Genomic DNA, 12,726 nt, shown 5'->3' on the forward strand with positions numbered 1-12,726 from the left:
TATTTTAAGGGTTAGGAGCCAGGGTTCATTTTAGAGTTAGGTTTATGGGTTAAGGTTATGGTTAGGGTAAGAGTATGGGTTAGGTTTAGGAGTTCGGGAAAATAGGATTTAGTTAGTTGTACAATACTGTGTGTGTGTGCCATAAAACTCAGATAAGATAATAACAACAATTATCTCTCACTGTTAGCATTATTTTATTTTCCCCCATATTACATAATGAGATATTACCATATTACGCACCACGCTTTCCCCGGAAATAGAATGTATTTGGCACAAGACGCTAGGCGTACGTGTGGTCGTCACTAGTTAGCACAGCCACCAAATACTAAACCCCGCCCATTTCTACAATTTATCTTCTTAAAATGTGATTTTAAACCTAACCTTAACCACACTGCTAACCTTATGCCTAACCTTAAATGAAAAGTTCATTTATTTTTACGATATACTTTGTGGCTGTGGTAACTTGTGGAAACACGTACTTTTTTTTCATTAAACGTCAGAGACACGCCCCCGGTTTCTCAGACCATGTGGTTGATGATAAACACAGTTTAATATCGCGCCATGTTAAGTTTTTTGGTTTTAACATTTGTTCGATTTTAGTTCGATTTCTTACCGCGCGCTCACTATTAGCTGTCACCATGTCTGTTTCCGACGATGTGAATTTTGAAACCCAGATTGCGTCTGTTTTGGATTCACTTGCAAAGGTGGCCGTGGTGGAAATAACGAAACTGTTCGAGAGTCGCTTCCTTGCTTCGGGAACCACTATTCTCATTGAAGGGCAGAGTGAACAAAATGAAACCTTGCAAACAGTGGACGCTGTAAAAAAGTCTGGCAAAAAATGTCTTCGCAGTATCGGAGTTCAAGTGGATGAGGAAACAACAACGTCCTTAGAGCTACATGAAAGTATGTTGGCTAACGTTAGTAGTACTTCATTACACTGGTAAATCCATGGTAACGGATTTACGCAGAAATTCTATGTTTTCCAGATTAACATGTATACCAAACAAAAAACATTGATTTCAAAGTTTAGCAAACCATACAACTCAATGCACAAATACTAATTTTAACAATTTCCACTGACAATTTTACAAAAACACATTTACAGGAAGAACTTGTGCAGATAAAGTTGGGTAACAGAATGAAAACGGACATTTTACCATAATTCTGTTACCAGACTGCATCTGCACAGTTTATGTATTTACTGTGTAAATTGTTCAAAGTAGCCATTGTGCATAGAGTTGTATGGTATGAAGTCAATGGTTTTTGTTTGGCATACATTTTTTAAATTAAAACGTCGGGTCTCATTGTCCTGTAGCAAACATTGTTGCTCTGCAGAGAGTGCAGTGAAACGTTGTTCACAATCTCAACAAAACAATTCTTCTGGATACTTTGAAGCAAGTATACAATCGTGTTCTCACGAGAGCCATATGTTAAATTTTCCAAATTTGAGTAAATACACACGGTTTAGTATGCATTATGACTCATCATCTTTCTCTCTGAATGTGACTGTTGAAATACTTAAAAAAAATTATTGTAGGACTTTTTATTTGTCTTATGACTTATGACTTATGTCAACAAACAACATTTTTGGAGGCAAAAAATAACAAAGAAATACACACAATTACTGATTTGTTTAATCTCTTTGTTATTATTGTCAGTACTGATCTGCACCATGCTGTCTAACAAATGGAATGTTTGTGTGCTTTGCTTTCTACCCCTCCCCTTTCCCATGCATTCTCCAGACCCAAAACAGTGCTTGTCCTTGGAGGGAGGCAGTGGTTCTTTGAATGGGAGCAATGAGGAGGAGGGTCCTGCACATCGTATCCCCCTGCTGAAGGCTAATCAGCCTGCTGAACTCAAGTGCTCTGTTCTAGAAGAGAAGGTCAGTGAGTTGTTTGGGTTAAAGGGATACATTGTGATTTTGGCAATGAAGTCCTTTGTCTACTTCCTTCGAGTCAGATGAACTCGTATAATTTGTCTTTATGTGCATTTTGAAGGAAGTTGCTAACTAGCATGCTAGCTGTTACCATAGACTTCCAGACATTGTGCTAATGCTGATTAGCATTGGCTCACAAAACTACCTCAAACCTCCTTCATGCTGGATGTAGAGACATACAAATAGTATCCACGAGTTCATCTGACTGTGGGTAAGTAGATAAAGGGCTTCATTGTGAACCATAAGATGTGTTTGTTGTTTGTTACTAGGACTAATGCCCTTTTGACTTGTAGGCTTCAAGCTAATTTGATTAGCTGACACCTGTATTACAGAACCTAAGTAGTTGTCTTTTTGGCTTGTCATCTGTCATCAGGTTGTGGAGATGGTGGAGGGGATTAGTCTGGAAACAAAATCTTCAACAACCACTGAGCCAGAAGAAGAACAAGTGATCTATTCTGGTAAAAAAACACATTTATTCTAGGAGGTAGTAGTGAAGCTATAGACACTGAAATATATTTGCTATAAACTCTTTGTATATAAAGGGTTGAGGGTACTATTTAACAACTATTTTATTTTCTGTCCTCTAGCCATTGTGGATCCAATCCACCTTTATGTTCCTGTTCAAAGCTCCCCAACTAAGCAGAAACCCCAGCCCCTCAAGACAGAAACTGAGAATGGAATCAACATAGAATGTGAGACTAAAGTCATCTGCCAAATGGTCCCAAAGGCAGAGGACATCACACGACAGCCTGCATGCAAAGAAAAGCCTACCCAGATGGAGCCCCAGCAGGCCAGTTACAGGACCGCCAAAGGGACAGCCTACAGCCCATCCTCCTCAGATGGGGCTTTGGTTCCTGTACAGGCTAAGAGTAAGTTGAAATTTATGGGTGTAACAAACGCTCCCTCTGCTCTAATGAAGAAAAAGGTGGATGTCAAGCTGGACCAGAAAAAGAAGGTGGATTTCAAGCTGGACCAGACAAAGAAGAAGAAGGTGAACTTCAAGCTGGACCAGACAAAGAAGAAGAAGGTGGACTTCAAGCTGGACCAGACAAAGAAGAAGAAGGTGGACTTCAAGCTGGACCAGACAAAGAAGAAGAAGGTGGACTTCAAGCTGGACCAGACAAAGAAGAAGATGGTGGACTTCAAGCTGGACCAGACAAAAAAGAAGAAGGTGGACTTCAAGCTGGACCAGACCTCCTTGGAGCAGAAGTTGACGAGGCCTTGCTCTGTCCAGCTGGTGAACCTGCTTTTGGTGCCCGGAAGAAATAACTCTGGAGGGAAGAAGGCTAATGGTAGCAACTGTCATGACAACAAGAGGTTCCCCATGCCAAAGGACCTCAAGACCCACCAAGGCCTCCACACGGGCCGACGCCTCTGCTGCTTCACTCAGTGTGGGAACGGTGTCTGGCGGCTGCAAGGGGTCGTCTCCTCAAGCCGCGCCCATGGCTGCAAGATCTGTGGGAAGCGCTTCAAGCGCAGGAAGATCCTGAGGAGGCATGAGCGCTTCCACACCGGTGAGAAGCCCTACTCCTGCTCCCAGTGCTCCAAAACGTTCGCCCTGCGGAAAAGCCTCCGCAGGCACGAACGGTTCCATACAGGGCAGAGACCTCACAGCTGCCCCCAGTGTGGGAAGAGCTTTCGTCTCAGGGACAATCTGAAGGCTCATCTGCGCTTTCACACTGGTGAGAGACCTTTCACCTGCTCCTTCTGCTCCAAGAGCTTCAGAATCTTCCGGAATCTTGAGAAACACAGCATTGATCACTTGGGAGCGACAGCGAAATAGCACATTTTCCGGCGAAAGACAACTGTGCTAAAAGCATGAGCAGCCTTCTGTAGGCCACCTTACAAAACTGTCCTACCTCTAACTGAAACTACTGAATGTCCATTCCTCATTATAACCAACCATGTTGGTTATTTTTGAAAAGGTGCTATGATGGTAAATTGCAATCAGGTTTGGATTGTCCAGAATGATCATCAGAGTGCAAGCTTCAGTGGACACTGATGTTGTTGACAGCCATAATGTTCTAATACGGTAAGGGCCTGTTTTCCAGACACAGATTATGCTGAATTTTAAACCAAAAAGTTATTTCAATGGAGTTTTTCTATTGCGCGTGCTGGACTAGGCTTAAAGAGACTCTTCGGGATTTTGGCAATGAAGCCCTTTATCTACTTCCAGAGAGTCAGATGAACTCATGGATACCATTTTGACTCTGCATTCAGTTTGAAGGAAGTTGCTAACTGGCACAATGACTGGAATTCTATAGTAACTGCTAGTATGCTAGTAGATAACATAGATTTCCGGTCATTGCTCTAACGCTAGTTAGAATTGGCTTGCGAAACTACACTACATGACCAAAAGTATGTGGACACCTGCTCGTTGATATCGGAATGAGATGGTCAAACTTTACAGTTGGCACTATGCATTGGGGCAGGTAGCGTTCTCCTGGCATCCGCCAAACCCACATTCGTCTGTCGGACTGCCAGATGGTGAAGCGTGATTCATCACTACAGAGAACGCGTTTCCACAGCTCCAGAGTCCAATGGTGGCGAGCTTTACACCACTCCAGCCAACGCTTGGCATTGCGCATGGTGATCTTAGGCTTGTGTAAGGCTGCTCGGCCATGGAAACCCATTTCATGAAGCTCCCGACTAACAGTTCTTGTGCTGACGTTGCTTCCAGATACAGTTTGGAACTCTGTAGTGAGTGTTGCAACTGAGAACAGGCGATTTTTACGTGCTTCGGCGGTCCCATTCTGTGAGCTTGTGTGGCCTACCACTTCGCGGCTGAGCCGTTGTTGCTCCTAGATGTTTCCACTTCATAATATAAGAACATGTAGTTAACCGGGGCAGCTCTAGTACGGCAGAAATTTGACAAATTGAGTTGCTGGAAAGGTGGCATCCTATGACGGTACCATGTTGAAAGTCACTGAGCTCTTCAGTAAGGCCATTCTACTGCCAATGTTTGTCTATTGAGATTGCATGGCGGTGTTCTTGATTTTATACACGTGTAGCTGAAATAGCCAAATCCACTGATTTGAAGGGATGTCCACATCATTTTGTATACACAGTTGAAGTCAGAAGTTGACACACTTAGGTTGGAGTCATTAAAACTAGTTTGTCAACCACTCCACAAATTTTTTGTTAACAAACTATAGTCAGTTAGGATATATACTTTGTGCATGACAAGTAATTTTTCCAACAATTGTTTTCAGACAGATTATTTCACTTATAATTCACTGTATCACAATTCCAGTGGGTCAGAAATGTACATATAGTAAGTTGACTGTGCATTTAAACAGCTTGGAAAATTCCAGAAAATGTCATGACTTTAGATGTTTCTGATAGGCTAATTGACATAATTTGAGTCAATTAGAGGTGTACATGTGGATGTATTTCAAGGCCTACCTTCAAACTCAGTGCCTCTTTGCTTGACATCATGGGAAAATCAAAAGAAATCAGCCAAGACCTCAGGGAAAAATTGTAGACCTCCACAAGTCTGGTTCATCCTTGGGAGCAACTTCCAGACGCCTGAAGGTACCACGTTCATCTGTACAAACGATAGTACTCAAGTATAAACACCATGGATCCACGCAGCCGTCATACCGCTCAGGAAGGAGATGAATGTACTTTGGTGCAAAAGTGCAAATCAATCCCAGAACAACAGCAAAGGACCTTGTGAAGATGTTGGAGGAAACGGGTACAAAAGTACCTATATCCACAGTAAAACGAGTCCTATATCGAACATAACCTGAAAGGCCACTCAGCAAGGAAGAAGCCACTGCTCCTAAATCGCCATAAAAAAGCCAGACTACGGTTTGCAACTTCACATGGGGACAAAGATTGTACTTTTTGGAGAAATGTCCTCTGGTCTGATGAAACAAAAATAGAACTGTTCGGCCATAATGACCCTCATTATGTTTGGAGGAAAAAGGGGGTGCCTGCAAGCTGAATAACGCCATCCCAACCGTGAAGCACAGGGGGTGGCAGCAACATGTTGTGGGGGTGCTTTGCTGCAGGAGGGACTGGTGCACTTCACAGAATAGATGGCATCGTGAGGAAGGAAAATTATGTGGATATATTGAAGCAACATCTCAAGACATCAGTCAGGAAGTTAAAGCTTGGTCGCAAATGGGTCTTCCAAACGGACAATGAACCCAAGCATACTTCCAAAGTTGTGGCAAAATGGTTTAAAGACAACAAAGTCAAGGTACTGGAGTGGCCATCACAAAGCCTTGACCTCAATCCTATAGAAAATTTGTTGGCAGAACTGAAAAAGTGTGCGATCAAGGAAGCCAACAAACCTGACTCGGTTACACCAGCTCTGTCAGGAGGAATGGGCCAAAATTTACCCAACTTATTGTGGGAAGCTTGTGGAAGGCTACCTGAAACGTTTGACAGAAGTTAAACAATTTAAAAGCAATGCTACCAAATAGTAATTGAGTGTATGTAAACTTCTGACCCACTGGGAATGTGATGAAATAAATCAAATCTGAAATAAATAGTTTTCTCTACTATTATCCTGACATTTCACATTCTTAAAATGAAGTGTTGATCCTAACTGACCTAAGACAGAATTTTTACTAGGATTTAATGTCAGGAGTTGTGATAAACTGAGTTTAAATGTATTTGGCTATGGTGTATGTAAACTTCTGACTTCAACTGTATATACAGAGACGTAAAAATGGTATCCATCAGTTCATCTAACTCTGGGGAAGTAGATGAGACTTCAATGCCAAAATTATTCCTTTAATCTGGGTCTGGAAAACTGTCTCTCGGTCTTTACACTGTATTTCGTTGGACAAAACACAAGGGATCTGGGCTGAGATTAGTTTGAGATTATTTTCAGACCACGATCTGTGTTCATGATACATATCATCACTTTGTTGTAAATACCAACAGATTGTTCCTTTGTATCTTTGTTTATAAATTGTTTTAGAGATGGGTGTGAAGTTTGATACTTTTATCTCTAACTCTTACTAAACCATTATGCCAAATACTTTAGTAATGCAGCAATGTTCTCTCATTCTTTTTTATCCGTACTGCTGTGTTTGTCAGGTAAACATCCTCCTTACTTTTTCCTTTATAGAAGTAGGGAAGTTTCTCTAAAAACACATGACTTAGTTCAAAATGGGAAGTATGATGTTTCCTTTTAATGTGTAGTGAGAAGTTATTTCATATGTATTATGCAATTATAGCTGATGTCTCTGGCTTATTTTCTGAAGATATTAGAAATATATTACTTCATAGCTTTTTTTGTCAACTAATTGTATTCAATTCTAACCCAAAATGCTGTAATCTGTGATCCAATTAAAAAAAAACATGTTTTACTGGAAAATAGTTTTTGTAATCTGTGTGAAAATACTAATCAAAGGTCTGTGTTTTATTGTATGGATTTTAGTAAGTACTGTAGTAATCTTGTGGGAATTCCTGATTGTTACACAATCACAGCCACAAGTTGGCCCTTTGTCTGGCAATAAAAGACATCACCTGTATTTTTGGTTTGACTAATGACTTTTAAACATTCACACAACCAGACACTTCTGATGTGTCAGTCTCTGTTCCCTTTGTTCCAAAAGTTCATGTATGTTACAGTAGCATATTCTATTTTATAGCATATTCAAAAATTCCAGCCGCAAAGATGTCATAACTGGTCCTTGCTATCCGGTTTCCTTGGGACATCCCTGCCCCGTTGAAGTTTAAAATGGTAAGGGTTAAAGGAAAATTCCACCCAAAAACGATCTTTAGGTATTTGTTTCATTAGTTCATTGTTGATATAGTCCCAATGTTTTGTATGTCAGCGATAAGTTTTCGAGATGTATTACTTTCGAAATACAGAAATACAGCCAGTGTCATGCATTTTGCAACATATGAGTGAGCTTTGCTTTCAGTTTTGAATGCTTGAATTGCACACCGAGAGAGGGAGAATCTCAATTTCACACTCCTTGCGTCCTCTCTCCCCGCCTCTTCAAAACTCATTGGATGAGAAAGGCAGAGGTCTCTCCACTCGGACCTTCTCCAATTGGTTTTTAGAAGGAGGCAAGGACAGAGGATGTGAGGAGTATCCAACTGAAACTCTCCCAGAGAAATAAACACAGGCAAGGACTCACGGACAACCTCATAGGGAGGTTATTTTGTTTGATTTAGTTGCACAGACCTTCCCAGGGCTCATTACCTACTGTGTTAACATGCCATTCACTTCAGCATGTGGCTACCATTGAAACAGGCAACTTTGAACTCTCTGGGATTACACTCCACATTTCTGCCTTCTGCTCCAATCGTCTTTGAACAACAGGAAGGGAGCAAGATGGACAATAAATGTACCATTCCTCCCTCAAGGAGAACCCAGCTGGAGGTGATGCTGATATGCCCAGTGTGCCAGGACATAAGGACTGGCGCCAGCTGCCCTGTGGGCACAGCTACTGTATGGTGTGTCTGGAGGGTGTGATAGACTTCGCCTCGGATATGCCCTTCCACTGCTCATACTGCGGAGCCATCATTGGGGTCCAGGAATGCTATGCTACCCCTGGCTAACATCACAGAGGGCTAAAGAGAAATCCTGAAGGTGCTCCTCTCTTTGTTCACTGTTCTGGTTTATTACTTTTGCCAAGACTTCTGTCTTGTGTCTTGATATATCTGTCACTGGATTGGTTTGGTTGCCTTAGTATGACTGTGTCATGACTATCCATTTGATTAAAGATGCACTATGTAGAAATCGCTCCGCCATTTCCTGGTTGCTAAAATTGTAATAGTTTGCCAAATTTCAGTTTGTGTGACAAAATAAGCAAATAAAGTGTAGACAATCATTGTACCATCTAAACTGCTGTGAAATATATTTTCCATAACCAAAATAATTGTATTGTCAGCTCGTTGATGTACATAAACTGAAAGTAAAAGACGCAAAAACGAAGCTTCAGAACGGGAATCATAGAAATAGTGCTCTGGATAAGAGCGTCTGCTAAATGACTTAAATGTAAATGTAAATGTAGTGCACATACAGTACTTTCGGAAAGTATTAAGACCCCTTTAAGACCACATTTTGTTAGGTTACAGCCTTATCCTAAAATTGATAACATTGCTTCCCCCCCCACTCATCAATCTACACACAATACCCCATAATGACAAAGCAAAAACAGTATTTTAGAAAATGTTGCTAATTTATATTTAAAAAAATACCATACACTGATAGTACATTTACATAAGTATTCAGACCCTTTACTTTGTTGAAGCACCTTTGTCAGCGATTACAGCCTCAAGTCACCTGTATTTGGGGAGTTTTTCACATTCTTCTCTACAGATCCTCTCAAGCTCTGTTGGGTTGGATGGGGAGTGTAGCTGCACAGCTATTTTCAGGTCTCTCCAGAGATGTTTGATCTGGTTCAAGTCTGGGCTCTGGCTGGGCCATTCAAGGACATTCAGAGACTTGTCGTTGTCCTGTTGGAAGGTGAACCTATGCCCTAGTCTGAGGTCCTGAGCGCTCTGGATCATGGTTTCATCAAGGATCTCTTTGTGCTTTGCTCCGTTCATCTTTGCCTCGATCCTGACAAGTCTCCCAGTCCTTGCCACTGAAAAACATCCCCACAGCATGATGCTGCCACCACCATGCTTCACTGTAGGGATGGTACCAGGTTTCCTCCAGAAGTGACACTTGGCATTCAGGCCCAAGAGTTCCATCTTGGTTTCATGAGCCCAGAGAATCTTGTTTCTCATGGTCTGAGAGTCTTTAGGTGCCTTTTTCTGAGGAGTGGCTTCCATCTGGCCACTCTACCATAAAGGCCTGATTGGTGGAGTGCTGCAGAGATGGTTGTCCTTCTGGAAGGTTCTCTCATCTCTACAGAGGAACTCTAGAGCTCTGTCAGAGTGACCATCAGATTCTTAGTCACCTCCCTGACCAAGGTCCTTCTCCCCGATTGCTCAGTTTGGCCAGGCAGCCAGCCCTAGGAAGAGTCTTGGTGGTTCCAAATTTCTTATATTTAAGAATGATGGAGGCCACTGTGTTCTTGGGGACCTTAAATACTGCAGACATTTTTTGGTAACCTTCCCCAGATCTGTGCCTCGACACAATCCTGTCTCAGAGCTCTACAGAGAATTTCTTCGACCTCATTGCTTGGTTTTGCTCTGACATGCACTGTCAACTGTGGGACCTTATTTAAACAGGTGTGTCAAATCATGTCCAATCAATTGAATTTACCACAGGTGGACTCCAAGTTGTAGAAGCATCTCAAGGATGATCAATGGAAACAGAATGCACCTGAGCTCAATTTCGAGTCTCATAGCAAAGGGTCTGAATACTTGTGTAAATAAGGTATTTCTATTTTATTTTTATTTGCAAAAAAAACTGTTTTCGCTTTGTCATTATGGGGTATTGTGTATAGATTGCTGAGGATTTATTTTACTTTATTTAGAATAAGGCTGTAATGTAACAAAATGTGGAAAAAGTCATGGGATCTGAATAATTTCCAAAGCCACTGTAGAACAGCTCTACAGCTTCTTAGACTTGCTTTCAATGCGAATGACAGATCTATAACCCGTATTTCTATGTGAAATTGGTTGGGTTGCCCAAAAAATTACATATTGCAGGTTTAATTGATTGATTTCTGATTTCATTGAAGGCTAAGAGGACTAAGTGTGTATTGTGACTGCTGTCCAGAGAAACAGAGCCTGGCGTTGAAGACGTGTCTGAAGTGTGAGGTGTCGTTTGTTGGAGAAAAAAAGAGAGCAAACACAAACAGGCTCTTCTAGCCTTAATCTAAGAATCATGTCACATACTTGAGATTAGATCAGATTAGATCAATGTTATTATCCCAGGGGGAAATTAGTTTGGTCATGTGCTTAAAATACATAATATATTAAACAGAGAATGATACTCCACCCAGATACTCGGCCTATGCAGAGTGATTGGCACAGTATAATCAGGCTGTTGATTGGAATGTTGCCTCACTCTTCAATGGCTGTGCGAAGTTGCTGGAACACGCTGTCCTACACGTCGATCCAGAGCATCCCAAACGTGCTCAATGGGTGACATGTCTGGTGGGTATGCAGGCCATGGATGAACTGGGACATTTTCAGCTTCCAGGAATTGTGTACAGATCCTTGCGATATGTGGCCTCAGGATCTCCTCACGCAATCACTGTGCATTCAAATTGCCATCAATAAAATACAATTGTGTTCATTGTCAATAGCTTATGCCTGCCCATTCCATAACTCCACCGTCACCATGGGGCACTCTTTTCACAACATTGACATCAGCAAATTGCTCACCCACACGACCCCACACACATGGTCTGCGGTTTTGAGGCCAGTTGGACAGACTGCCAAATTCTCTAAAGCACCGTTGGAGGTGGCTTATGATAGAGAAATTAACATTCAATTTTCTGGCAACAGCTCCGGTGGACATTCCTGCAGTCAGCATGTCAATTGCACACTCTCTCAAAACTTGAGATGTCTGTGGCATAGTATTGTGTGACAAAACTGCACATTTTAGTGGCCTTTTATTGTCCCCGGCACAAGGTGCACCTGTGTAATGATGATGCTGTTTAATCAGCTTCTTGGTGGATGGATTATCTTGGAAATGGAGAAATGCTCACTAACAGGGATGTAAACAAATTTGTGCACAACATTTGAGAAAGAATATGCTTTTTGTTAGAATGGAACATTTCTGGGATCTTTTATTTCAGCTCATGAAACATGGAGCCAACACTACATGTTGCGTTTCTATTTTTGTTCAGTGTATAATGCTTTTAGTGTTTTTGATTTATTTTGAGATTCATAGTTTAATTTTTTTGTGCACAGAGGCGGACCTCTAATACCAATGACTCCAGCATGAACAGTTACTGTGGTGCTGCTGTGCCTCTGATTCATTGTCCTCTATTATGGTCTTGAATTTGAATATAGCATTCTTGCATCATCAGGAATCATTGCTCTCTTACCCACCCCAAATAACATTGTCAATGATTGACCTGCATACACTTGGACTTCGGCTAGGTGTATGTGTGAGCGTGTGCCTGTATGCCTGAGTGTGTGCACAGATGTGTGTGCAGCTATGTGTAGGTGTTTGTGTCTGTCTGATTATTTTTTTCCTACATCGTAGCCTATAGTTCCTCTGTTTAAAATCAGAATTTCACAGATACACTGAAGACACGGCAGACTCTCTTCCACAATGTCTACTCCTCCATGGCAGGTGAACATGTTGCTCTTTGTAGATAATCAAGCTTTAATATTATGGTACTGTAGTCATAAGTAGGTAATTACATATTTATTACTTGTTTAAGATTATTTGTTCAAGATTAAGATCACTTTACTGGTCAATTAAGGTCCAACCAAAATTTGACTTCCAACCCCCCATGAAAGACACACACAGGGTTTTTTTGGCAGTGGGGGGGGGGGGGGGTTGCCACACTGGGCACCCAGGGAGCTGTTGTTGTGGGGGATTAAGTGCCTTGCTCAAGGGCACAATGGCAGGAAATGGCATCTAGGATTTTATACCAGCAATCCTGTTTGCCAGCTCACTTACCACCAAATCTTTCCTGTCCGTCCCAGGATTCAAACTAGCAACCCTCCCGTTCCAGGCTCACCTCTCTAACCACTAGGCTACCTGCCACATTACTGTATGGTAATAAGAGATGTGATGTAGTTATTTACAGAATTCATGGTTTAAAATTCACCAAAGGGCCACAGAAATGCAGACATCAGATGAGCCCAACGTAATCAGTGTTTGTCACTGATCTGTGTCCATTTGTCTTCTTAGGTGCCTTGAATCTGGACATAGACTCAGCCAGTTATTTTCTCAATGT

The 12,726-nt window shown here is 41.7% G+C and overlaps 1 protein-coding gene across 1 annotated transcript; it reads left to right on the forward strand.

Annotated features, from left to right (window-relative positions):
* Window positions 1–2: 2 nt before the first annotated feature.
* On the forward strand, window positions 3–7,428 carry LOC115113992 (zinc finger protein 37 homolog). The gene is made up of 4 exons (XM_029641925.2): window positions 3–903; window positions 1,743–1,882; window positions 2,310–2,394; window positions 2,524–7,428. The coding sequence occupies exons 1-4, from the start codon at window positions 417–419 to the stop codon at window positions 3,717–3,719; spliced, it is 1,908 nt and encodes a 635-aa protein (XP_029497785.2). The 5' UTR covers window positions 3–416; the 3' UTR covers window positions 3,720–7,428.
* The last annotated feature ends 5,298 nt before the right edge of the window (window positions 7,429–12,726 follow it).

This window comes from Oncorhynchus nerka, linkage group LG9b (genome assembly GCF_034236695.1).
Source record: "Oncorhynchus nerka isolate Pitt River linkage group LG9b, Oner_Uvic_2.0, whole genome shotgun sequence".
Taxonomy (NCBI): Eukaryota; Metazoa; Chordata; class Actinopteri; order Salmoniformes; family Salmonidae; genus Oncorhynchus; species Oncorhynchus nerka.